Here is a 27,997-nt window from a genome sequence, read left to right as displayed (position 1 = left end):
TTATACACAGGCTAAATACATAACTCTTTTCATAGTCTATCTGAGCTTTTTCATAACAGCAGTGTTGGCGGAGGAATACCAGTGCATCCGCAATTGCTGCACTACTTCAATGAAAAAAGGACTGAATGGGGAAATAAAAATTAAAAGTCTAATCAGTCAATAGAAGATAATTGAAAAATGTAAAACCTCCGGTAACATCATAGCATATTTATGAATACGCAAGCCTTTAATAGCATAAGTATTTAAACGTGAGTGTAGTGTGAGGAGCAGACGCAAGGGATGTGCACTACTTTCCGACGCGAAGGTATCGTTGCTGTTCCACAGCGTTCCACGGTTAGGGCCATTTTTGGTAGTTCTCGCCGGTGACAGTGTGGACCAGATTCCACTTATCAATTAAAACTGTTTATAAATAAATAAATACAAACTTAAAACGGCATACACTTGCCCAAAAGAAACGGAGATCAATTGCGTTCGTTCTTCCACTAGGTTTCTTTTCCTGCCAATTTCCTTGAAATTTCACAAGGCAAAAGAGGGCGAGACAGGAGAGACGGTGATACAACATGGATGAGGAATATGACGTGATCGTTTTGGGAACCGGACTCACAGTAAGTAATACATGTTATGTGCTTCATATTAGGGCTTGGTTTGGTGATGTTGCATAGTAAACTTAACATTTATGAAGTTTGCCTATGTTCCCTTATTCATCCAATAATGCAATGGATCAGAGCAACTGCGTCCATGGCTGACTTTAAGAAAATGTGATGATAAATAGCCTATCTGCACAAAAGCTGATACGATATCTTTCAATAATAAATAAAACGATATAGCTAGGCTATTTAATTTGATACATTTGTGTTGTCAATGGATTCTTCATTCGTTGTGCAGCATCTTTAGGCGTAACCCCTGTGTGATGATGGAGTGGGCCTTCATTGAACTGCATTTGAGCAGGCCTGAGAACGGTTTTAATTAATAGAACCTCTCCGTAGAACTGTATAATGTGTCGCCTGTTATCGCACCCTGTTCGATGATAATGTGTACCGACTTTACAATGACTAAGCCGACATCTTACGAGGTGTAAGATGGATGTACAATGTCATAATATTTTTGTTTTTTTGTTTAGACAGTTAATGATATAGCCTGAGTGAATATTAACAATATAATATCCAGTACATATGTAAAGAGACCACAAGTTTATTTTCTTTATTTATACTACAATGATTTGTTTTTATGAGTAATATTATTAGTATTATTCATATGGCTGAGACATCGGCTCACGTGTGCACACATCTTGTCCCTCCCTCCTACACCCCTCCTTTCTCTCACTACTTCCTCTCCTTCTCAAACACACACACACACACACACACACACACACACACACACACACACACACACACACACTTTTTCTTTCTCACTCTTTCTCTCTATCTCTATCTCTCTCTCACACACACACACAATTGTTTTTCCAATACAAATGTTGATTCATATTTTGCTTTTCATTTTGTTTAAGGAATGCATCCTCTCTGGGATCATGTCTGTGAATGGAAAGAAAGTGCTGCACATGGACAGGAACCCCTACTATGGAGGTGAAAGCTCCTCCATCACCCCTCTGGAAGAGGTAAGGGCAGGGAACATTGTGGATCTAATGGTCATCACTTTATGTGTCAATATCTATTCAAATATTCAATCATATTTAATGTATTCCAATGTTTCACTCAACCCTCCGTGGTCTATGTCAAATATTTATTATCTTGTACTTTACTTTTATTTATGCCCCCAGGTTAATAGTTTGCAATTTGTTAGAAAAGTAATAGTCTTCATTGATGTTTTCACTCAAGCATATATTTTCCTTCCATAGCTGTACAAGCGCTTTGAGCTGCCTGACAGCCCTCCAGAGTCTATGGGTCGTGGAAGAGACTGGAATGTGGACCTCATCCCCAAATTTCTAATGGCCAATGGTCAGTTGTGGGATTTGTTTTTAAACCATTAGATTAGCTGATTTGATGGTGTTTTGAGAGTCTTTTATGTCCAACAATAATACAAAAAAATTATATATATATATATACACAAAAGTTATATATACCAGTCAAAAGTTTGGACACACCTACTCATTCAAGGGTTTTTCTTTATTTTTACTATTTCCTACATTGTAGAATAATAGTGAAGAAATTAAAACTATGAAATAACACATATGGAATCACGTAGTAACCAAAAAAGTGTTAAACCAATCAAAATATATTTTATATTTGAGATTCTTCAAATAGCCACCCTTTGCCTTGATGACAGCTTTGGACACTCTTGGCATTCTCTCAACCAGCTTCACCTGGAATGCTTTTCCAACAGTCTTGAATGAGTTCCCACATATGCTGAGCACTTGTTGGAGGCTTTTCCTTCACTCTGCGGTCCAACTCATCCCAAACCATCTCAATTGTGTTGAGGTCGGGTGGCTGTGGAGGCCAGGTCATCTGATGCAGCACTCCATCACTGTCCTTCTTGGTCAAATAGCCCTTACACAGCCTGGAGGTGTGTTTTGGGTCATTGTCCTGTTGAAAAACAAATGATAGTCCCACTAAGCGCAAACCAGATGGGATGCATATCACTGCAGAATGCTGTGGTAGCCATGCTGGTTAAGTGTGCCTTGAATTCTAAATAAATCACAGACAGTGTCACCAGAAAAGCACCCCCACACAATCACACCTCCTCCTCCATGCTTCACACATGCAGAGATCATCCGTTCAACTACTCTGCATCTCACAACGAAACGACGGTGGGAACCGCCGGGATGCTGGCCTTCTAGGCAGAGTGCCTCTGTCCAGTGTCTGTGTTCTTTTGTCCATCTTAATCTTTTCTTTTTATTGGCCAGTCTGAGATATGGCTTTTTCTTTGCAACTCTGCCTAGAAGGCCAGCATCCCGGAGTCGCCTCTTCACTGTTGACGTTGAGACGGGTGTTTTGCGTGTACTATTTAATGAAGCTGCCAGTTGAGGACTTGTGAGGTGTCTGTTTCTCAAACTAGACACTCTAATGTACTTGTCCTCTTGCTCAGTTGTGCACAGGGGCCTCCCACTCCTCTTTCTATTCTGGTTAGAGCCAGTTTGTATTGTTCTGTGAAGGGAGTAGTACACAGCGTTGTACAAGATCTTCAGTTTCTTGGCAATTTCTCGCATGGAATAGACTTCATTTCTCAGAACAAGAATAGACTGACGAGTTTCATAAGAAAGTACTTTGTTTCTGGTCATTTTGAGCCTGTAATCGAACCCACAAATGCTGATGCTCCAGATACTCAACTAGTCTAAAGATGGCTAGTTTTATTGCTTCTTTAATCGGAAACAACAGTTTCCAGCTGTGCTAACATAATTGCAAAAGGGTTTTCTAATGATCAATTAACCTTTTAAAATTATAAACTTGGATTAGCTAACACAACGTGCCATTGGAACACAGGAGTGATGGTTGCTGATAATGGGCCTCTGTACGCCTATGTAGATATTCCATTAAAAATCAAAAAATAGTAATTTACAACAAATAGTCATTTACAAATAGTCATTTACAACATTAACAATGTCTACACTGTATTTCTGATCAATTTGATGTTATTTTAATGGACAAAAATGTACTTTTCTTTCAAAAACAAGGACATTTCTAAGTGACGCTAAACTTTTGAACGGTAGTGTATATATATACACATTATATATATATATATATATATATTTTTTTTTTTGTTTAAGAAAACTTTGTGGCCAAATCAAAATCACCCGCCAGTTGGGGAACCCTGTAACAGGGTGACCAGATGTCCCCAATTTCTGGGGACAGTCCCCGATTTTGGTGTCCTCTCCCCGGCTAGAGCTGTATCTGGAAATGTCTCAGATTAGCCCTCAGAAAAACGCAACTCTGAAGTTATATTGAGGCTGATTTTTCAATAATCAAATGGTGTATCCAATCAGGCATGCATGTGAAAAATGTTGCCTGTCCCTGTAACAAACTTTTTTGCTCCCGCAGCTTTGCCGTGGACCTCATGAGAATATTTGATAAGTGATACATTGTAACCATCACATGAACAACCATGGTCATGGCTAAAAAAAGCAAAGGCTACCAAACTTGGATAATTCTAAAATTACTAGATAGGCTAAGATTAAGGAAACTGTCGAGGGATATTCCATTTCTGTGTTATAATTAATATAACTATTTGAAAGGCCTATAGCAAAAATGGATAGTCAAATATAGTTCCATACAAACCCCAAAATTGTTCTGCTTAGCCCCCCCCCCCCCCCCCCCCCCCCAATATGTTTTGGGGAATATTTCCATTTCCAAATATGGTCACCTTAGCTACTAACCTTAGCTACTAGCCTTACTCACCATATCCATATGCAGACCATCACCACATCATAAGGATAAGATGGAAGCCAGAATTTACACAATAAATAAATGTCAATCTTCATCTCCATCGTGCCTGTTGATGAAACATGGAAATCTTGGAGTAATTAAATGAAGACCACCCTTTCTGTCTGTGAATCCAATAAAAACAGGTCAGCTTGTGAAGATGCTGCTATACACAGAGGTGACAAGATACCTGGACTTCAAAGTAGTGGAGGGTAGTTTTGTGTACAAGGGAGGAAAAATCTACAAAGTGCCCTCAACTGAGACTGAGGCACTAGCTTCAAGTAAGTTTCAATGTGCTATAGATTGTGATGTGTGTTCGCTATATGTACTACAAAATCTGTGATATTAGATTTGTGATATTTAATTAGTATTGTTCTGCTTTGTACAGTATAGTATATTATGCTGAGTATTTGTCTTCACCACTTGTCCAGATCTTATGGGTATGTTTGAGAAGAGAAGGTTCCGGAAATTCCTAGTGTTTGTGGCTAACTTTGACGAGAACGACCCTAAGACCTTCGAGGGCGTCGACCCCAAAGTCACCACCATGAGAGATGTGTACAAGAAGTTTGACCTTGGTCAGGATGTCATTGACTTCACTGGCCACGCCCTGGCCCTCTACAGGACAGACGAGTAAGAGCACTTAAATCTATTACTAATCCCTAATCTCCTAATAAAATGAGGCACTATCATCCCTATCAGGAAGTAAACTGACATTCCAATTCAACATTTCTGCATTGGAATTTCAGTTTACTTCTTGAATTGAAATGGAATTGACCCCAACCCTGACTCTTATTGATCATGTGGCTCTCTATCCCCCAACCCTAGCTACCTTGATGTGCCCTGTTTGGAGACAATCAACCGTATCAAGCTGTACAGTGAATCCCTGGCCCGATATGGGAAGAGCCCCTACCTGTACCCCCTCTATGGCCTCGGGGAGCTGCCTCAAGGATTCGCCAGGTCTGTGTGTAAGATGTGTAATCCCTAAATCCTTATGGCCTTTCTTTAGTTAGACAAAGCTCTTCATGTTGAATTCTGTTCACTCTGTCACTCTGGATTAGGATACAATTATCTAACTGACTAAATTGTAAATGTAAAATGTCTTCAATAGTGTAGAGAGTATGTTTTACCATATTTTATAATATAGTATAAATCATAGTCTCTCTCTCTCATACATTTTTAGATTAAGTGCAATTTATGGAGGAACCTACATGCTCAACAAACCAGTGGAGGAGATAGTAATGGAGGATGGCCATGTGGTGGGAGTGAAGTCTGAGGGAGAGGTAAAATCACCATCTAATCTGTTTTATAAAGTCACAATCTCTTGACTATATAGTAAAGTGGTCAAGACGGTTGATAATACACTGAGGGAAACATATACAATTGGTAGAAGAGGGAAAATACATTATGTGAATATATTCGATTGACATTGTCTTATATATTGTCCCTCCCCTGTCAGGTGGCTCGGTGCAAACAGCTGATCTGTGACCCCAGCTACATCCAGGACCGAGTGCGTAAGGCAGGTCAGGTGATCAGGGTCATCTGTATCCTCAGCCACCCCATCAAGAGCACCAACGATGCCAACTCCTGTCAGATCATCATCCCTCAGAACCAGGTCAACCGCAAGTCAGGTGAGGAGTGGACCAAGTACAGGTTTACTAAGATGGGATGTTTCTGACTTCCTTTGGTCATGGTGTAGAGATTTTCCCTCCAACAGTAAGTTTACCTCACAGAGATGATAATAGAAGCAGTTTTTGGAGAGGGAAAAAGAGAGGAAAAGAGAGTTGGAGAGAGGAAAGTCCAATTGTAAAATCTGAATTGAATACTCAATGTTCTAACTTGTGTTCTCTCCTCCAGACATCTACGTGTGTATGATCTCCTACGCCCACAATGTGGCGGCCCAGGGAAAGTACATCGCCATCGTCAGCACCACCGTGGAGACCAGTGAGCCTGAGGCTGAGATAGAACCTGCTCTGGAGCTGCTGGAGCCCATTGACCAGAAGTACGTCTCTTCTCCCTCTTCTTCTACTGTTCTCCCTCTTCTTCTACTGTTCTACCTCTTCTTCTACTCTTCTCTCTGATTGTTTTGTATTGTCCAAAACTGTCTCAGCTCGTACGATGTGTGCTATCACAAATTAATTAAATGAATAGCAGTAAGGACATTTTTTGTGAATTAATAACTGATGTCTTCCCTCTTTATCTACAGATTTGTGTCCCTCAGTGACCTCTATGAGCCCACAGATGACGGTACTGAGAGCCAGGTGAGTCAAACACATCTAGATATACACTACCTTCTATATTTCTACAAGATTATTTATGAGACATGTTTTAGGACAAGGCATTGGAGTAAAAGAAACCCTGTGGGATTTTGTGTCTCGTTCAGATATTCGCCTCGTCAGCCTACGACGCCACCACTCACTTCGAGACCACCTGCAACGACATCAAGGACATCTACAAGCGTATGACAGGCAGCGACTTTGACTTTGAGAACATGAAGCGCAAACAGAACGATGTGTTTGGGGAGGATGAGCAATGAGGAGGGAGGAGCATCAGGGAAAGGGAGAGGCGGAGAGAGGAGTGAGAAGGGGTTGTTAATAGAAAAGAGGCCATATCATAGAGGGTAGGACGGTACAAAGATAGGGCTAGGTACTATAGGGGTAGGGTACTAAGCTGGGTACTGTATTTGGGAGATAGTGGGGGAGTCTGAGTAAGTGAAGGTTCTAGGTAATGGGTGGTGATGGATCTAGGGAGTTCTAGAAGGTTCTAGGTTCTGTGGGTGTGGTTCTGACTCCTTTTGCTCATGTCCCTCCCTTTCCTGAGGTCTCCGTACTCAAACACATTTAAAGCACTCACACACACACACACATCGTTCCAAGACTCACATTCCCTATATCTATCACTGAAAAGCAGGGTTGATATGGTCTTTCATTCCATGTTTGATTATCTATAAACTACATGTCTAAACTCATATCATTAGAGGTAGACTGATTCATTGTTGTGGCAATTTCAAAGTCTTTTTCTCATATCAAGGTCAACGACATTGCAAGAATGTCTGAATTCTGATGTAAAATAAAATGAATGAATGACTAACTGTAGAAAATGCAGAAAGTTTGAAGTGGAAACTGTTTTTGAAAAGACAGTTTGATCAAAAATAGTGATTTGCCTCTGCTCTGGATGTGTCACCTCTAATCAACATGCATGCATATTTTACACATAGTAGGATTGTACATAGAACATGATGACACAGCAGCATTCTGAAGGCTGGGCCATTCTCACACTGATCATTCCATCCTGTCAACCCTGCTTTCACTCTCGTCTAACTTACTGGTCTGTTACCCATCTTACTTATTTACACAGATTGCTCATTTTTCAGCAAATATCTCTCGGTCAGACAAAATGTTTAAAAATGAAAAGTTATTGAAATATCAATGGGCTGTTCTGTCAAACTGATAGTGCTCACTTTGCAGTGCTGTTGTGTTCCCTGCGCTAGCAGACAAGCTAACCGGTGGCTAACTGTTCTGTTGTCCCTAAAACCACGTTTTGTTTCTCTGTCTGTTGTGTGATGTCAAAGATACAGTTTGAATGGTTTATGTTTGTATTTACATCATTATGAGTTTTATTTCGTAATATTTGGTGCACATTTTCACTTGCTGAAGTTATGAAGTTTACTGAATTTGAAATGGAAACATGGACTGATACTCTGAAGGGGACTTTATGAGGTCAAACACTGAAAAGGTCATTTGTGGTGTAGAAAAGCGAGAGAGATTCAACTGTGAGGGTCTGTCCGGAGGTTAGGCATGTTGGTGAGGTTTTATGAGTAAGTATGGAAGAGTTTGTCATGGAATGAGAGAGTTTCAATCAAAAGGGAGGTCAGATCAGATCACTACATGTTGAGATGCGATGAAGGCGCCAAGGTGATAAGAACCAATGTAGCTAGGGAATGTCGCAGACTTGAGATCAGGAAAGTGTCACTTTTGTGTTAAAGAAGGCAGACTGAACTCTCGGCTTGTAGTGAAAGGAAGCACCAGATCATGTTATGATCTAACTAACCCTTGTTGTGTATGTCACACAGAGAGACTAATTCCCTTTGAACTCCTGCCAGGCAACCTTACAGTAGCTAGTGGAGGGAAAAATTGGCACTCCCAAAATGTAAAACACTTAACAGGATGCAGTATTACAAAAAGTCCTGAGGCCATGGTATAAAGTGCCTCCCCAGAGTATGAACCAATATGCTTTTACTTGGTTTTAGCCTTAATTTGGGGTCTTATTCGATATGTTCGGGTTCTCTAAAAATGTGATCATTTCATTATATTTAAAAACAATGTAATCTGCAGATTATTCCTGTCCTTCGAGCGATATTGATGTCCGTTGATTGACTTGATGTAGCAAATGTCCTGTGTATTTCATGACTGCTAACTGTGAACATTGTATTTCCACTAACTACTACCCACATAGTCTATTATTACATAGAGATAGAATCTTAGAATTCTAGTCAATCTATTCACATGGTATAATAACTCCAGTGATTCTGTGGACTTGGCTGTGCCCTATGTCAGTCTCCCCCATTGTAGCTACCCTTAACCTCCATTCTGTCTGACCCTTTGGAGTTAGCTGTGTTTTCTTCATCTATGTTTCCATGTATGACATTGTTTTGAGGTTTGGATCTGCAGCATGGTTACTTTTTTACAGTACAGTACATATCAATGGTGGGCAGCAAACCTTACCCTTCAAACATTATTACAGTAACACGGTGGAAGCTAGTGTGAATGATTGCCTATCCCTTCCTGTAGTCCCTCCATAACTATATCTCTGAACTACACAGTTATCACATGTTTGGGGTGGCTTTATGTGTCTTATTATTATAATGGTCTTTTTTATTTATTTAATTTCACTTATTCAACGTGTTATTGTGGTGGAAGGTTTAAGTGAAATGCTGACTATGCTTCTCTGCTATTAATTTGTTATATCATCATAATGGAACTGATCTGAGAGTGATGCATATATGCAGATGTCATTGTTTTTGCTTTGTTGTTATTTACTGTGTCATGTTTCACCTGATTTAGTGGTTATTATTAGTGTTACATGGGTTAAGCATTATTAACAGGCCTTATAACAGGTTGGGATGGATAATGGTAGGACGATAGCAACAGTCTCTGGCCCTCGATCATAGGGTTCATTTCACGCTTTTAACATTTTAGACAAATTTCTACAGACTGTGCACAGTTTACACTTTGTGTGAATTTCATTCTGGAATCATGTTATCTTGGTGATACTGGAATAGTGTTAAGTTTACTCTGCAAGCTTATCTAGTTATATTTGAACCTTTTTCCCTTCCTCACCACCAGATGTTGTCTTCTCTTTTTAATTTATTTAAACAAAAGCCTACAATGTGGTTGTACTGTATTAATCTAAGAGTTTTTGCCTTTGACAAATATTATATTGATGATATCCCTTGACATTGACGAAAACATAGGTCAGTCTGAGTAGCAGACAACTTACAATCCTTTGTTTGATCACCAGTATGTGAACAATGCCTAATAATGTATTGTGTAACAAACAAATAAAATGAAACTATGAACGAAATTATAGAAAAAAAGTAAAAGCACATGGCAAACCTGAAAAGTCAAATCCAAAGTGTCTATGTGTTTCAACAGAAGTAAATTATTTGGTGTAAAACTACTCCAATAAGACCACGATGAGTTCCATAGACAATTTTTTATAAGATTTAGTCCTTTTATAACTTATACTTCACAATAAAACTGAAACAATTAAAATACAACTCTGACCTTCTGTATATAAAATTACACATTGCTAAAATCAAATGATCTATTCATATATTTGTTATAACATTGGAATTATAAATTGCCCTTATGAAGCATATGATATTTGCGAATGAGAGTTTGGATTTAGCTGTATGTCAAGATCAAGCAGAATTTGTCTGCAGAAGTATAGAAACAATTATCATATCTTACTGTTGCCACGTTAACAGCAGAAGGAGAAATCTGTCCCTGTTGTTGTTTCAGAAAGACACTGGTGCAATGACCTCATCCCATCTCCTACATTATCTTTTCATGTCTGACACCTGTGAGAATTACCTCATCATTCTTTAGCTTTCTTACTGGACTCAATCTCTGTCTCTCTATTTCTCTCGCTCTTTTGTCTTTGTTTATCGTTGTATCTGTCTCTTCGTGTCCCTCTCTCTGTCTCTCTCCCGCTCTCTCATTTTCATAATCATGAACATGCATTCATGCACACTTTCAGAGGAGAGAGTAATAACCCACTATGTGATGTTGGTATTGAAGGCTAGCCAGCAGCACACTAGTCCCAGTGATGTGTGTCCTTGCAGAGACACTGTAGTTTCCCATTGGCCTGAGCTGCCCAGCTTTGAGGTGTTGGTAGCTAGATGAGTGGCTCGGTTCCAATCTCTATACTAGCATACCACTTAGTATGAAGCAATGTATTAGGCATGTATATTCTAAGTAGTGTGCTAATACTGGATGGACATTTGAAAAGAGTATTTACATGTTATCTACCACGTAGCTCTGGTATGGATGACCCAACAGTTTCTCCACCTGTGCCTTGGGCACGATCCAACACCTGCCCAGGTGACGTTTCCTCACTGTGTCCTTCAGGGTCTTGTCCTGTAGGGTGATGGGTACGTGTATCGCCCCCCACCTCAGCACCCCCCTGGACAGGACCCCCTCTTTACTAGGCTGGGGCGGTGTGTCACTGGGGTCCTTCACCGGCGTCACACTCATGTCCGCATGCTGGAATTGGCCTGTTGGAAAGAGGGGACAATGAGAGGGCAATCAATCACAACATATGTATAGTATTTTCCCATAGCCTTTTATACAGCAACACTTTAGGGCCAGGTGTATGTAACAAGACAAAGAAACTGGTTTAAAGACATTAAAGAGAATGTACCCAGTAGGCCTTGGGTTGAAGGAGAGAGGCCTTGTCCATCAGTGATATAGAACCCGAGATGCGCCATCTGCAGGTAGCTGGGCTGTTTGTAGTGGTGGAACAGAACCAGGAAACAAATATCCTTCGCCAGCTCGATCCAACAGCTCTGATGGATGTCATCTGTGGTGTCCATGGATACCGCCACGCCCTGCCTTGTTACAGATCCCTGCAGATTAGTGGGTAGGGTGTCCCGTCCCTCCCCTTCCACCACCACGGCGTCCAATGAGAGTGTGATCACTATGCCACCCAGCCCGCCATGCCCGCCCATGGCAGCGGAGATGGTTATCTTGTCAAAGTAAGTACGGGAGCGGTCCTCTATGTCTTTTTTGGACGGAGCCCACATTAGATGACCGTCCACCGTGATACCTTGAGGGGAAGAGGAAGGCATGGACTAACTGTGTGTGCGCATGCACGGTGGACGGCAGGGCCAACAGTGCGTTCCAACAGTTACAGAATGTATGTGTTCTTTAATGTGATCCCATTTTAATATACTGTATGCCTATAAAATGTCATGGTCCTTCTAAAGTAGATTATACGGCACATTGCTTAAATCCAATGACATGCCACTAATATAAAACTACAGTTCTGGACTTTTGTTTGTAGTAGTCTGTGCTGACTAACCTCTCTCTGGGTCTTCCAGCAGTCTCAGTACGTCGTTGGCCCTGCCGTCCACCGTGAAACACAGATTCTGTTTCAGTTTGGGGAGCTGGACCATAAAATGAGGGTCTCCATCAACTAAAACAAAAAACAAACAAAAAACATTGAACATAAAGACAAAGGTGAGAAACAGATTTTACAGCTATATGTTACGTTACTGGTTATGTTATGTTACTGGTGAAAGTGTAGGCCCCTTACCAGAAGAGGAGAAGACTCTGACAGAACTCAGTCTGGAGGTGGGGCCTGGCACTGGAAGGACAACAGGTACAACTGAGACTACGTCTTATCTTTCTGAAGCACTGAAACCAACAGATCAGAGCCTACTAACATCGCTGAAGTACATTGATCTTATGCTAGACTACACAGAAAAACAATGAAATACTTACAAAGATTTGATGCTGACTCATCCCCTGAAAACACACAAATTCCGAAAGCGTGTTAAATATCTGTATCAACTGAGAAACATACAAAGTATCCCTATTGCCAACACAACTAAATAGTTCTACATATTAGTCAACTGTGACTTACAGGAATCATAGTTGAGGTCGTAGTCTTGGTCGTAGGTTGCATCATAATCTAAAAGATCCAATCATATGGTCATCATTAGACACCAGACAGACACAGTTAAAAAATATCCTCTTCCTGAGTTGGTCTGAGGGGCTTTCATCAGAATCTCTATAGGAGGAAACGACAGCTTTTAAGATACAACAACATACATGCTGTTGCAATGAATTGGTTTGTCATGGCAGGGAAGTAAGAGAGGAACTCACCTTTAACTAGGTCCATATCTAAGGTAGAGACATGGAGAAAACACAGATTGACACAGTGATACACTAAAGGACTACTTCATCACTTTTTAACCTCATCCATTATCTCTGTATTCAAATACAGCATGTATCCCTTTCAATAATTATATTTCAGGACATTTGTGCAACAGAGCTGAAACAGAACGATGAAATCTTCTTGTATGGTTGATTCACCTTTTCTATGGATCTGGATGGAAGTGGAGACATCTGGTGGAAAGAAGAGGAACATGTCACAATTCAGCCAGAAATGGTGGATTGATAGTGCCAGTGCTGCATTTGATTGTACTAATATTTCTCTGATAGACAGGTACAAGATATGAACTGTAAGTTCAATACCTGATGCAACATAATTCATATAATATGCAATACTGTTATTTAATTAAAAATGTATCCTTAAGACAAGTATTATGCAACTTTACTTTGTAGTAGTTGAAGTTCCAAGTGAGATAGACAGAGAGCGAGAAACTAATCTCATAAATGGTATCGTAGCATCTGTCAACAGACTGTGGGACGCAATGACTAACAAGGAATATTGTTCTGGTGGGCTGGTTTTTGTAATTGATGATTTGGATAAATCACGATATCACACATCTTTAACATTTTGGAAGAGGAGGGGACATTTGGCCCCTAGACTTGCAGAGAGAGAGAGGGATGGAGCTACCGCCCTACTTCCGCTCTTTTCTAAAACATCTGCCCTCAGAACTTAATCGAGCACCTGACACAATTACGTGAGATTTTAGTTCTGGGTTTCCAAGATTAGTGGAATACCAACCCAATAGTCCTGCAGCCTCCCACAGTTTAGGCCCATCTGTGATGCCTGGCATGGGGGCAAATGTGGCAGAGACAAAGGTGGCAATCTGGTCCACGTCTGAAACTGGGTCTGTGTTACTGCCCTGTGGAGCTGGAGTAGGGGAGACGGACAGAACACTGTACAGGAATGTGGTGACCTGAGGTGGATGGGCATCAGTGGCAGACATGGTGGCATTCTCTGAAGAGGAGGAGGAGAGGGATATTCTAACTGGAGGGAGGACTGTTCTAACAGAGATTGGAAGGGGCGTGGCGGGTTTCCAAGGCTGTAGAGCAGGGGTTGGATCGGTTCTGACTGAGGTGGTGGTGGTAGTGGACGTGGTGGTTTTCACAGTTGTATGAACTGTAGTCTTAACTGTGGTGGGTGATGTGGTAGGGACTGTCTTTACTATGTTGGGTGGAGGGGTGGTTGTGGTTTTCCCAGGTGCAGGAGCGGCAGCTGTTTTGAGCGAGTTGGCCAGGGGGGTAGAGAATATCCTGGCGGGAGGGGCAGGGGCAGTTTTAGGAGAGCTGGGAGGAGGGGTGGGGGGTTTTCCTGAGAGAGGGGCATGGACGGTTTTGGCGGCACTGGGGCTGGGGGTGCTAGTCTTAGTGGTTTTCTTGGGGGATGGTGGAGCCACTGTTTTTGCTGGGCTGGGTGGGGTGGAGGCCTTTCTGGGTTGAGGTGGAGGTTGGGGAGGTGGATGCTTGGTGACAAGAGGGTCTGGCTTAGCTTCGTTACTCCTGGGCTTTTTCACAGGGATGGGGGAGGCTATTTCGGTGGCAGTAGTGTGGGCAACTGTGGTTGTTGTAGTAGCTCTATTAGTGGTGTTGGTGGTGGTGGGCTTGGTGGTGGTTGTGGTGGCGGGTTGAGCTGTCGTAGTTGACGCTGTGGTAGGAATTTCATCTGCATCAGGCTTGACTACAACAAGGGAAGTAACAGGCGTGACAAAGTTGAACTTGAGGGAGAGGTTGGTTGCCTTCTCGCCCAGCAGTTTCTGCATGGCCAGGTCGGTGCTGTTCAGTTTGGCCAGCAGCAGCTCTTTGATAGTGAAGTAAGCCCAGAGACGACGTACGAAGCTGGAGATCCCACCCATGCCCCCAGGGCAGTCCATGGAGGAGGCTGTCCCATTCTCCTCTCCTTTAGACACCAACACGTCATTCTCGACCTTCACTTTCTGCTTTGAGTCACTGGCCGTCAGAGACACCTAAAAAGAGAATAGAAGAGAAGAAAGGAGAGGAGAAGGGAAGAGAAGAGAAAGGAAGAGAAGAGAGGAGAGGAGAAGGGAAGAGAAATGAAGAGAAGAGAAGGGCATAGAGAAGAGAAGCAAAGAAAGCAAAAACTTTATCAATATCAATATTTCCCCAAAAATGAAATGTTCCATTAGACCCATGGTAAAAACAATGGACAATTACAAAATTATGTGATACCAACCTTCAGATTCCTGACTCCTGGCTTGACCTTCCCAGTGACCACCAGCTCTGAGCCCTGGAAGTAGTTAGGGAAGAAGGAGCGGGTGATGTCGAAGGCCTGGTCGTCCAAGTAGGTCAGCTGGATGTCTGACAGTAGCGGGCTGGCTACCTCATCGTAGAATCCCTTCAACTGGAGTGCGGCGTCTGTGTCCTCGTACACCATCCTCGCCATGCCACGGTTGTCCAGTGCCAGGCGCCGCAGCAAGGGGAAGTCGGCGTCGTCTCCGAAGGCCAGGCCAAACAGAGAGGCGGAGCCCAGAGCGCTCTTAGCGTTGCTAAGGATAGAGTCACCGGACGTCACGCCAATGGTAGCTTCACCGTCCGTCAAGAAGATGACCAGAGGGACACGGCGGAAGCCACCGGAAGAGGACGAGGAGGGGGAAGAGGCGGAGGGGTTGACCAGTTGGGCGGCTGAGAGGAGGGCCGCGTTGATATTGGTCCCTGGAGGAGGAGAGAGGAAAGGTGGCGTGGAGAAGAGAGGGAGATGTGGAGGAGGTGGAAGAAATGGAGGAGAGAGGATGCAGAAGAGGAGACAGAAGATGGAATACAGACAGTGTTTTAGCGGTCTTGTCAGGTTGCTGCAGATATAATGCAATTCAAGCACATCAGAATCAATCCCACTCACATCCCTCAGCGATGATCCTCTTGACAAATTCCTTAGCGTCTCGTACGTTATTCCGCGTGGCCCTCACTGTGCGACCCTTCTTCCAGGTGAGGACCTTGTCTGAGAAGGTGATGATGTTGAAGTGGTCCCCTTCACGAAGGTCTCCCAGGATAGTGGACATTGCCTGCTTTGTCTGGTCCACACCAATACAGAGCGAGAAGAGAAATGATCATTTTATTGATATAATGTAGTGTCAATGTTGTCATTCTTGTCTAAATGAATGAGGTGTAGCTGGATGCAATGTGAGAGGGGTAAAACATCTACTGTACCTGTTTGATCTTGGTGCCAATCATGGAGCCACTGACATCAATGACAAAGATGACATCCTTGGGGACCACAGGAAGCCCCCGAGGTGCAAAGTAGTGGGCAAAGTATCCATCAAACACCTGAGACAGGCCAACAGAAGAGAATAATCCCTCATTGGATTAGATTATTGCCTCGCTAGATACCGTCTTTGTACAGTATTTGTTGTGTAAGAGTTTGAGCCTACACAGTGTGTAGTGCTTGTGTATGTGTGTTGCGTGTGCTGACCTGGATGTCTCCCATGAGGTCACTGAGCTCTACATCGTACTGGATGATGTAGTCAGCGTTGAGTCCCTTAGAGGAGACACTGCTCTGCTGCTGCAGGCTAGGGTTGTAATGAACACGGGCACAACAAGGGTTCTGCTGGATCTGAGTGGAGGCTGGGGCTTCTGTCTCACCTGGATGGGAGAGGAAGACCAGAGAACACCCTGTCATTGTGCATGTTTGAGGTATACTACATGTACGTTGCATCCTACTATACAATAACTACTCATTACTGTGATTCAGATTAGTGATTATGCAACTTGCCTTGTTCAAACTGATCCCCTCAAACATGCTGCTTGTATCAACACTAGCACTACTACTTTGACAATAAACATTAGCTGCCTTTTCCTATGTTACCTGTGACAGTGTTGGAGAGCCGTCGGCTAGACTTCAGCGGGAGGACCTTGATGAAGCTGAGTCCTGTCCTCTCTGCTATGCTGACATCCAGGGTGAGATTAGTGACCAGTCCTCCAGGCCTCAGGCCCAGGATCAGTTCATAGCGACCCAACCTGCGAGGCAGCAGCTCCTCGTAGGACAGCGAGAAGGAAATCCGGCTTCCAGAGGGAACACTCACCGCCATGCGGAACTTCTCGATCTCCCGCTCCCTGAGATGAAGACACAGTGAGAGAGAGGTATTGGAGTGGAGGCGGTGGTAACTGGTGAAAGAATGACTTGGAAAACCGTGGTGAAATGGAAAGAATTTGAAGCAGGCAAGTACAACTGATCTGAGTAGAAGTGCTAAAAGATTTAAATTGGTGTGGTGGGTGACGGGTGTCCATACGTCTAGAATACAGATGTGTTGTTGTACTTTTCCCACATAAAACAAAGAAATCCGAATAAAACACATATCAAAGAGTGATTGTGGTATGAAATATTTTTTCAGACTGACTTGGTGGCAACGAGTCCAGCTGTTTTTCCTTGCTTCTTGGCTGCGTCATAGATCTTCCTGGCGGCACTCCTCTCCTTCACCTGGGCGATGTGCACTTTGCCATTGGAGGTGCTGGGGGCAGAGGAAAGAATGAGGTAACACGTGTAACTCGCAATGGTCAGACTATGTTAAGAAACAGGCATTGGTCTCATGGATGGAAAATATCTAGGTTTATTTGCGGTAACAAACTTTCCTTGACTGCAACTATTTACACTATTAGTCACACGTTACAAGGCAATAACATACTTCACAGCATTTGTGTTAGACTCAGATGGAGGACAAACATGTATCATGCTGGTTTACAGATTAAGTTCAAAACAAGCTAGAGAGGAAAGGTAGGGTGAAGTGAAGGGTGGGAGGGGGGAGTCATTTCCCTCTGAAAATATGAGCTCTCTGAGCTCTGGTCCATGATTTGGTTGGGAAATGGTTCGTTGTAGGTTCTGCGGAGGCCATGAAAGGGTCTCAGGATGTTACAATATCTCTTTTCAGTAATTATGTTTGCATCCCAAATGACACCCTATTCCATATAGTAGACTACTTTTGACCTGACCCTGATGTGTTTGGATTTGAGACGCACCCATGATAACTGAAAAATAACACTCGGAAACCCCCTCCATGGCCCCTGGAGAACCTACTCTATACCCAACCGTTCCCCAACCATTTCCCAACCAAACTGGACCAGAGCTCACACACCCTAATCCAAACCATACAGTTCCTAAATTCTCACCGCCTTTCTGTCATCATGTGATGAAGTGCTAAAATAAGGTCATGTCCTTTGAAAAAATATATTTAAATAAAAACCAACAGGGACCAACCAAAATAAATCTCCAGCCTTGAAGCAGGTCTTGTTCCGGACACAGAGCAGAAGGAAATGGTGGGTTTAGCAGGGTGGAAAATATGTGTGGCTGAGAGGGAGTGGGAACTGGGAACGGCTGCACATGAGTGACCTACACACAGAACACAAGGCCCCTCAGTCCCACGTTGTGAAACGCCACTGCACTAAAGAAACACAGTCACCACAGCTATTTTCCTTCTGGGTTAATTGGTGAAGTGTTGTGTGTGTGTGTTCCAGCTAGCACATAACGTTCTGAAAACCAAATGTTTCTTAGAGCTTGGTGAGAGCGTGGTTGTCCTATGCTAATGATCCAGATACTCAACTAGTCTAAAGAAGGTCAGTTGTATTGCTTCTTTAAATCAGGACAACAGTTTTCAGCTGTGCTAACATAATTGCAAAAGGGTTTTCTACTGATCTATTAGCCTTTTAAAATGATCAACTTGGATTAGCTAACACAACGTGCCATTGGAACACAGGAGTGAGGGTTGCTGATAATGGGCCTCTGTACGCCTATGTAGATATTCCATAAAAAATCTGCCGTTTCCAGCTACAATAGTCATTTACAACATTAACAATGTCTACACTGTATTTCTGATCAAACCCAAACCCTAAGTGACCTCAAACTTTTGAACGGTAGTGTACATTCCCACAACTTCCAATGAATGTGCTAGCTGTGTGTGTGTGTGTGTGTGTGTGTGTGTGTGTGTGTGTGTGTGTGTGTGTGTGTGTGTGTGTGTGTGTGTGTGTGTGTGTGTGTGTGTGTGTGTGTGTGTGTGTGTGTGTGTGTGTGTGTGCTCGTACGTGTGACAGAGAAAGATGTGTGATATTATATGCATGCATCAGAGAGTTAGTCCGCATGTAAAACTGTCTATTTTCTAGAGTTTACATCCCCCATTTGACGACATGTAAATGGATATGTGTGTGGCGTGTGTTGGCTATGTGTGTCAGTATGTGTTTGCATGTGTGTGCGTGCAGGTTTGCGTAGCATGTGTACCTTGGCTTGTTTATATGTACCTTGGTAAACTTCGCAGGCGAGAGAGGGGGGGGGAACAGGGCATGCTTCTGTCATTTTCTCTACTAACTTTTTGACATATTTACAAAGCATGGTATTCATCTGCTTTTAAGATCCCCCAGACTCCTCCCCCTTCTGACCCAAACCCAACCCCAGGCTCCTCGTTGGGTCTTTAATGTTGACTTATTTATCTTGTTTATATTTAGCATTTTTAAAGGAGAGTGGCAGAGTGGTTTCCAGCCTTCTTAGTAATCAAATGATGTGTCTCCTCTCCACACCGAACGGAATGTCAGTTCCTGACATAATTCCTCTGAAGTTTTTATTTTGGGGAGTTTGTCCAGAAACCGCAGACCTGACTGGCATTTGGGATTTATTTTGTTTATTTACAACCAAGCTTTACGCTCCTTTTGCCATTCTGTTTGTGCTATTATGCCAACTCCTTGTCACTCATCGTCAAGCAGCAAGAGTGAAGAAACATACTGGCACCCAGGATAGAGGGATTACATCATTCCAAGGGAAGGAACAATTAATTTGATTATAGGCCCACTACCTGAGATTAAGTGACTAAGAGAAAAATAGAGGTGAGAGAGAGAGAGAGAGAGAGAGAGAGAGAGAGAGAGAGAGAGAGAGAGAGAGAGAGAGAGAGAGAGAGAGAGAGAGAGAGAGAGAGAGAGAGAGAGAGAGAGAGAGAGAGAGAGAGAGAGAGAGAGAGAGAGAGAGAGAGAGAGAGAGAGAGAGAGAGAGAGAGAGAGAGAACTGGCTGGCTGGTTCTCACTCATAGCCTCTCCTGCTGCATGTGAGCTTGCGTGAGTGAGGGGTACAAAAAACAGCATTTCCTCCTCTTGGGATAATAAAGTAAACTTCACTTGACTTAAAGTGTGTGACTGACTCACATTGTGAAGTTGGAGATGAATGCTGCTGAGGGCAGGTCCACCTCAAAGGCTGCCTCCTTGGTGACAGCTAGCTGGTTCCACACAGAGCTCTGGATGGTGGTGTGGGAGTAGCGAGACATGACAGAACACCTCACATGGTAGTCTGTCACCTTCAGCTGGGAACAGATTAATCCAGCAAACAGTCAGCAAAAAACATACACATTTTATCTGATGAAATCATTATATAGCTACCCAAGTACAAAGCCAATAGCGACATCATCAAGAGCTTTGGACCTCTTGGTGTAATTGCTAAGGTGTTTGACTGACAGTTGCAGAGACACAGGTTTGAGTACTGATGGGGCTCTTTTGTAAATGAAAATCCAAGTATTACTAGGCTTTTTTTTTAACCAGGCTTCAGTGCCTTGACAAGTTTAGACAAATGTTACAAAGCCACACTCTGCAAGATATCCCTCCCACCCCGTTGTTTACTTGGCTAATTCTGGGCCCTGCTGGGACCAATCTGGTCAGCTGGGCCACATTACTGCCAGGTCGGTACACAGACAGACCTGAGCTACTGAGAGACAAACAGACCTGTTTCTCGATACTTACCGGTATCAAAGACAATGGACAAGCTTTCTGATACACCGAAGACCGATTGCTTGATGATCTACATTCTATCATTAGCAACATTCAAAGCATGATTTCCTCATAACCTAATACTGGCATGTTTGATCATCATGTTCCTATCAAGATGTCATCAATGATGTCATTAAAGTCCCAGGATTGACTTATTTCAAAGGGCTTAATGTGAAGCGTTTCTTGTACTGCTAGTAAAACAATGTAGTCGTGTCTTCTCCCTTATAGGCATAAAACTAGCAAAAATGAATCTCTAGCACACGTGGAGGTTAATGTCAAATCAAATCAAATTGTATTAGTCACATATACAACAGGTGTAGACCTTACAGTGAAATGCTTACATATGAGCCCCTAACCAACAATGCAGTTAAAAAAATACAGAGAAGAATAAGAAATAAAAGTAACAAGTAATTAAAGAGCAGCAGTAAAATAACAATAGCAAGACTATATACACGGGGGTACCGGAGTCAGTGTGCGGGGGCACCGGTTAGTTTAGATAAAATGTACATGTAGGTAGAGTTATTAAAGTCACAATGCATAGATGATAACAACAGAGAGTAGCAGCGGTGTAAAAGAGGGTTGAGTGGGGGGGGCAATGCAAATAGTCTGGGTAGCCATTTGATTAGATGTCCAGGAGTCTTATGGCTTGGGGGTAGAAGCTGTTTAGAAGCCTCTTGGACCTAGACTTGGCTCTCCGGTACCGCTTGACGTGCGGTAGCAGAGAGAACTAAGGCGTTCCTCGGACACCAGGCGTTCCTCTGACACCGCCTGGAGGAGAGGTCCTGGATGGAAGGAAGCTTGGCTCCAGTGATGTACTGGGCCGTTCGCACTACCCCCTGTAGTGCCTTGCGGTCGGAGGCCGAGCAGTTGCCATACCAGGCAGTGATGCAACCAGTCAGGATGTTCTCGATGGTGCAGCTGTAGAACCTTTTGAGGATCTGAGGACCCATGCCAAATCTTTTCAGTCTCCTGAGGGGGAATAGGTTTTGTCATACCCTCTTCACGACTGTCTTGGTGTGCTTGGACCATGTTAGTTTGTTGGTGATGCGGTCACCAAGGAACTTGAAGCTCTCAACCTGCTCCACTGCAGCCCCGTCGATGAGAATGGGGGTGTGCTTGGTCCTATTTTTCCTGTAGTCCACAATCATCTCCTTTGTCTTGATCACGTTGAGGGAGAGGTTGTTGTCCTGGCACCACACGGCCAGGTCTCTGACCTCCTCCCTATAGGCTGTCTCGATGTTGTCGTTGATCAGGCCTACCACCGTTGTGTCATCGGCAAACTTAATGATGGTGTTGGAGTCATGCCTGGCCGTGCAGTCATGAGCGAACAGGGAGTACAGGAGGGGACTGAGCACGTACCCCTGAGGGGCCCCTGTGTTGAGGATCAGTGAGGCGTATGTGTTGTTACCTCCGTTACCACCTGGGGGCAGCCTGTCAGGAAGTCCAGGATCCAGTTGCAAAGGCAGGTGTTTAGTCCCAGGGTCCTTAGCTTAGCTATCTTACTGGTTTCGGTAATGATACATTCCACTGGGACATTCAATGTAGCTCATACTCACCAACGGTTTTGCTGGTTTGCTCTGGCGTCTCACTCTCTGGGGAGAAAAACAATACAGAGAAAGTTAATAAAAGTGTAATGAATCCTAACTATAGGGTTGAGCACAGCAGAGCTATAGGGTTTGAGCGCAGCAGAGCTATAGGGGTTGAGCACAGCAGAGCTATAGGGTTTGAGCGCAGCAGAGCTATAGGGTTTGAGCGCAGCAGAGCTAAAGGGTTTGAGCGCAGCAGAGCTATAGGATTTGAGCGCAGCACAGCTAAAGGGTTTGAGCGCAGCAGAGCTAAAGGGTTTGAGCGCAGCAGAGCTATAGGGTTTGAGCGCAGCAGAGTTACGAGGTTTGAGCGCAGCAGAGCTATAGGATTTGAGCGCAGCAGAGCTATAGGGTTTGAGCGCAGCAGAGCTATAGGGTTTGAGCGCGGCAGAGCTATAGGGTTTGAGCGCAGCAGAGCTATAGGGTTTGAGCGCAGCAGAGCTATAGGATTTGAGCGCAGCAGAGCTATAGGGTTTGAGCGCAGCAGAGCTATAGGATTTGAGCGCAGCACAGCTAAAGGGTTTGAGCGCAGCAGAGCTAAAGGGTTTGAGCGCAGCAGAGCTATAGGATTTGAGCGCAGCAGAGCTATAGGGTTTGAGCGCAGCAGAGCTATAGGATTTGAGCGCAGCAGAGCTATAGGATTTGAGCGCAGCACAGCTAAAGGGTTTGAGCGCAGCAGAGCTAAAGGGTTTGAGCGCAGCAGAGCTATAGGGTTTGAGCGCAGCAGAGTTACGAGGTTTGAGCGCAGCAGAGCTATAGGGTTTGAGCGCAGCAGAGCTATAGGGTTTGAGCGCAGCAGAGCTATAGGGTTTGAGCGCAGCAGAGCTATAGGATTTGAGCGCAGCAGAGCTATAGGGTTTGAGCGCAGCAGAGCTATAGGGTTTGAGCGCAGCAGAGCTATAGGATTTGAGCGCAGCAGAGCTATAGGGTTTGAGCGCAGCAGAGCTATAGGGTTTGAGCGCGGCAGAGCTATAGGGTTTGAGCGCAGCAGAGTTAAAGGGTTTGAGCGCAGCAGAGCTATAGGGTTTGAGCGCAGCAGAGCTAAAGGGTTTGAGGGCAGCAGAACTAAAGGGTTTGAGCGCAGCAGAGCTAAAGGATTTGAGCGCAGCAGAGCTATAGGATTTGAGCGCAGCACAGCTAAAGGGTTTGAGCGCAGCAGAGCTAAAGGGTTTGAGCGCAGCAGAGCTAAAGGATTTGAGCGCAGCAGAGCTATAGGGTTTGAGCGCAGCAGAGCTATAGGATTTGAGCGCAGCAGAGCTATAGGGTTTGAGCGCAGCAGAGCTATAGGATTTGAGTGCAGCAGAGCTAAAGGGTTTGAGCGCAGCAGAGCTAAAGGGTTTGAGCGCAGCAGAGCTAAAGGGTTTGAGCGCAGCAGAGCTATAGGGTTTGAGCGCAGCAGAGCTATAGGGTTTGAGCGCAGCAGAGCTATAGGGTGTGAGCGCAGCAGAGTTTACGGGGTTTGAGTGTAGCATAGCTATAGGGTTTGAGCGCAGCAGAGCAGAATACAAGGTTGTAGTTTGTTATGTACACACCAGGGCCCTGACAGTAAAATATTGCTGGACTCCTGTAGTTTGGAAACATTTAATTAAAACAAGCTGAGGCCTTCTGAACATTGTGCAAAGCTTAAAAGCTTAAAGGTCCAATGCAGCTGTTTTTATCTCAATATCAAATAATTTCTGAGTAACAATTAGGTACCTTACTGGGATTGTTGTAAATTAAAATAGTCAAAAATAAACGAAAATAGCATCTTAGCAAAGAGCAATTTCTCAAGCAAGAATTTTGCTAGGACTACCTGGGAGTGGTCTGAGTGTGGAGGGAAAAACTGAAAACTAGCTGTTATTGGCAGAGAGGTTTGGAACTCTCTTTCTTATTGGTTTATTAACTAATTTACCACCTGGTGATGTCACCAGGCAGGCTAAAACTCCATCCCACCAAAACAGGCTGAAATTTTAGGCGGTCTTTTCAAACAGCTCTTACACAAAGATGGCATCATCATTTTTACAATTTGACAGTATTATTCCAACCTCATAGTGTGGGAATATATATAAAACACAGGTAATTGACGTTGTTGACTGCACTGGGCCTTTAATAGAATGATAACAGCTTTATAGCAGTGATTTAAGACCATACACTTGCCCTAAAGCCATTGTAGAGGGTTGAAAAATATTGCGTTAAAGTAGATTTAGGGTATATTGTTAATTCAAAGACTTTCAACCCGCCACACCATTATTATGTAATTTAACCTTCCACCCAATTGTGTGTACCCACATTTGTACTACTGTATTCTGGAAAGATTATGATTTAAAATGTAGTACATTTAGGTCATTATCTAATATAAGAAATTGTATTTAAGAGGACAACTTGTCTTGGAAAAGTAAGAAAATACTACTGTAGTTAGTTTATAAAATCCCCTCCTTTTAAATTAATCTCCAGGATCTATGTGTGGGGTTGGGTCAATATTTCTGTGTCAAAATAGGCTGAATCAAAGCTATTCATGAATGAAGGGGGGACTGGAAATAAATGCTGTCACTGTACACAGAGGGATAGTGAGGTGCACAGTGCAGAGTGCACAGGCTCGGTTTCAAATGTTCCTTTTGCTCACAAATCCCTGCTGTGTCAATCCATTATCACATATCCTGGAGATACAACACAAACAAATAACATTAGAGGGCGACTGCACTTCCTGATTTGGCCTCATTTTGAAGATTGCCCATTAAGAAATGCAAGCGGCCATGACTAAAGCCAAAATGAGAGTTATCTTGGGGCTGTGGTTTGATGTGTTTGTGTTATGTTCACATATCGTACCCTGGCAGGTACTGTTGTTTGTCCCTCCTGAGTCACCGTAGCAACAACATAGCCACTTCCTCAAAATAGTCACTTCCTTAAAATAGCCAGAATAAAAAAATCTGTAATTCATTTGAATGTTTTTGCCAAGGTGGTTTTAGTCATGCAATTTTACATCTACTGTAGCTAAGGTATTTGGTGCAGTATTTCTCAAGTAAAAAAATGTGCATGAAAAACTAGTCAGTGCACTGCATACAGTTGAGTCGGGAAAGTCTGGCTGCTCTAGCAATCACTGTCACAAAGCCACACCAGCCCCACTCGAGTTAGTTCAGAGCGAGAAAGTGTAGGCCATATAGAAATAATTACTTTAAAATTGAAAAATCATTCAACTAAATAATAAGGATTTGTAAAATCCTAATCAAAGGTGTAGATTTCATCTCACAAAGGGAGAAATTTCAGTGCCCACAAAAACTGCATTTGAATTCAATATTCTTCCTTCTGTTTTCCTCTATGAAGTGCAGGACACGTTAAAAGGGAGTGTGACAAAATGTTTTATTTGGCCCCCATAAGAATATAGTTTGATAGCCTTGTCATAACCCTTCTAAGGATAGCTTTTCCACTTCCTATTTAATCTTGCTCTTGTGACTGACTGGGTTTGAACCCGGATCTCCTGCATGTCACAAGACTATTAGTCTACTTAGCTAAAGCCCATAGGGATGAGTTCAGGAAGCTAACACAAGTCTTCAAGTCTCCAGCAAGGTTACTCATCAAAAAAGCGTGGACCTCGGTTACATTTCACCCCCTTCAAGGAGTGATCTCCTTGACCCAGAATCGCCCAGAATGCACTGCGCGGCCCATTGACGACACTGTAATGGAAAACTGTAATGTATACGGTAATTGTAGGTATTATCAACAGTAAAAAACTCTGAAATGTTTTACTGCAGCATACTGTAAATTATGGTCATTGTGGGAAAATTGCTGTATTTCGAATGGTACTGTAATTCGACCCCACAGGTTGTAGTACCATACCGTATCTTGGGAGCGCCAAAAACCTTTTCACCATTAGTGGGTGCATGGCATTGTTGTTTCTGGATCATTAACATATTTTGAGGCGTGCCTTGTAAGAGGATATATTTGTTGCACCCGTAAGTGAAAGCCTGGACTTGAACCCAAAATCTCTAGTGGCACAGCTAGCACTGTGATGCAGTGCCTTAGATCACTGCGCCACTTGGGAGCCCAGAGGCAGCTAGTCTTAAACCTAAATAGTTCAGCATTTTGCCATGTCCTTTTGGTCTGTTTTTCCTGTAGTTGCTGCCAGTTTGGAATCCTTTGTTAAGGCCTCTAGAAGTGAAAGTGATATAAAACCCTAAATATGAATTAATACTGTAATGTGTAAACACTTTACCTAGCAGCCAACCTGCTTGCACCAATCCCTTGTAATTACAGTTACATACTGTAAAATACAAACTCTACCCTGAATTAATATCATCCATTCAAAACTATGGTAGCATTGACTTTTTATCAGTATAATACAGTCAATTTTACGGTATTGTACTGTATGTCAGTACACAGTACATGCTTTGATACCATATTACAGAATGTATACTGTAATATTAAATATGTATTTTTACTTGCCACCGAGCTGCCTGTAAATTACTGTCAAATTCATGGTAAACCCTTAACAGTGGACCCATGGGTAACGTATAATGGGAGTAAATACGATTCCAATTGAGTTTCCCCATATAAAGTTGTAATCCATACCCAACCCTCCAGTAAATCATAAGGGATTTACAAAATTCCGTTTTGAATGAGACTGACTTTATGATCAAAAGTATGCTATTTGCACTTTGTAGTGAATTTTGACTCTAGGCTATTAATCTTTCTGACTCATATCGATGCCACATAAACCGATGAAAACCAGAGAAGTTGGTTCGAAGCGGCAGTTGACCTTTAATAAAGAGAGGAACACCTTTCAATGTTCAGAGGTTCATTCTGAAGCGAATTTTTTTTCTAGATTTTATTTGGTAATTGAAACTTTATTTTTAATTAATGTAAATATAGGCTTTACTGTATAGTGTAGGCTATATCATGTGTTTGTTTCCAATGCATAATTGTATTCACATCTGCCATCCATCCTATAGTAACGTGCAGTCCTGTACGTCTTCTATATAGTTTACCCCTCACTTGAGTGCAACAAATACATATTGCGTGCAAAAATGAATGTAGCCTTGTATGAGGAATACACGTTTCGTTGAACAGGGATCAATAATATGATTTTTTTTTTAAACATGATTTTGTGAGGCTGTCATGAGTATGTTTTATTTTTCCAAGAGTTTCCAATATTACTCGTCCCAATAGGAAGATAAAATCATTCGCACCTGTAAAGGTATTTCTTTTGCTCCCAGGCGTGCTCCGTATTCCTCTGAACATCCCCTCTGCACTGAGATTACGAAGAAAAATAAAATACACAGGATTTTTAAATCCACTTTCCCCATGTTCATTATACGTTTTAATCTCCCGAGACGAAAAACGTTATGTTGCCAGTGGTCTCAGGTTGCCAGTCAGTGAGAGAGAATCAGTGTAGGTACGCAGGACGAGGTAGGTCAAACCTCACATTTTACAAGTTATTTTTCAAGAGGCAGTCGACTCGTTCGTCCCCCTCCCCTTAATTTTAATAGTTTTGAAACCACGTATATAATAACAGAAAATAAATCGTTTAATTATAATTTATATCTGATAGACAGATAATCAGATGAAAAATTAAAAGAATATCAGTGCGCGCAAAAAATGCAGGAGTTGTGTCCCTTTGAGTTCAATAGGGTATCCCTCCTTACATACTGGAAATTTCGCGGACTGTTTCCATCGGTTAGTGAGCAGGATGAGAAATGACGAATTATTGACCAATGAATGTCGACAATTTGAAAGAAAAACATTCCAATCTCTCTTTGCTATCGCCCCTTTCTCAATTCCAAAATGGGACCGTATAATATATAGGATATCCCACCCTGACATACAAATGAGACATATTAGAAAAACAACTCTTTACCATTTGACTAAA

The 27,997-nt window shown here is 42.8% G+C and overlaps 2 protein-coding genes across 2 annotated transcripts; one reads left to right on the top strand and one right to left on the bottom strand.

Annotated features, from left to right (window-relative positions):
* Positions 1-368: 368 nt before the first annotated feature.
* Positions 369-7,968, top strand: LOC120061076 (rab GDP dissociation inhibitor alpha). The gene is made up of 11 exons (XM_039010595.1): positions 369-605; positions 1,508-1,615; positions 1,856-1,955; positions 4,520-4,654; positions 4,805-5,003; positions 5,199-5,330; positions 5,554-5,653; positions 5,830-6,001; positions 6,228-6,372; positions 6,577-6,631; positions 6,754-7,968. The coding sequence occupies exons 1-11, from the start codon at positions 561-563 to the stop codon at positions 6,904-6,906; spliced, it is 1,344 nt and encodes a 447-aa protein (XP_038866523.1). The 5' UTR covers positions 369-560; the 3' UTR covers positions 6,907-7,968.
* A 2,920-nt stretch (positions 7,969-10,888) lies between these two features.
* On the bottom strand, positions 10,889-20,659 carry itih6 (inter-alpha-trypsin inhibitor heavy chain family member 6). Its single transcript, XM_039010632.1, has 17 exons — positions 20,654-20,659; positions 19,955-20,109; positions 17,176-17,286; positions 16,644-16,891; positions 16,251-16,420; positions 15,989-16,105; positions 15,681-15,852; positions 15,018-15,496; positions 13,569-14,790; positions 12,971-13,003; positions 12,761-12,778; positions 12,519-12,566; positions 12,189-12,239; positions 11,955-12,068; positions 11,295-11,699; positions 11,114-11,148; positions 10,889-11,071 (listed from the first exon to the last, which is right to left on the bottom strand). The coding sequence occupies exons 1-17, from the start codon at positions 20,657-20,659 to the stop codon at positions 10,889-10,891; spliced, it is 3,567 nt and encodes a 1,188-aa protein (XP_038866560.1).
* Between the last annotated feature and the right edge of the window lie 7,338 nt (positions 20,660-27,997).

This window comes from Salvelinus namaycush, chromosome 16 (assembly GCF_016432855.1).
Source record: "Salvelinus namaycush isolate Seneca chromosome 16, SaNama_1.0, whole genome shotgun sequence".
NCBI classification, from domain to species: Eukaryota; Metazoa; Chordata; class Actinopteri; order Salmoniformes; family Salmonidae; genus Salvelinus; species Salvelinus namaycush.
This window is presented reverse-complemented; position numbering and strand designations above follow the sequence as displayed.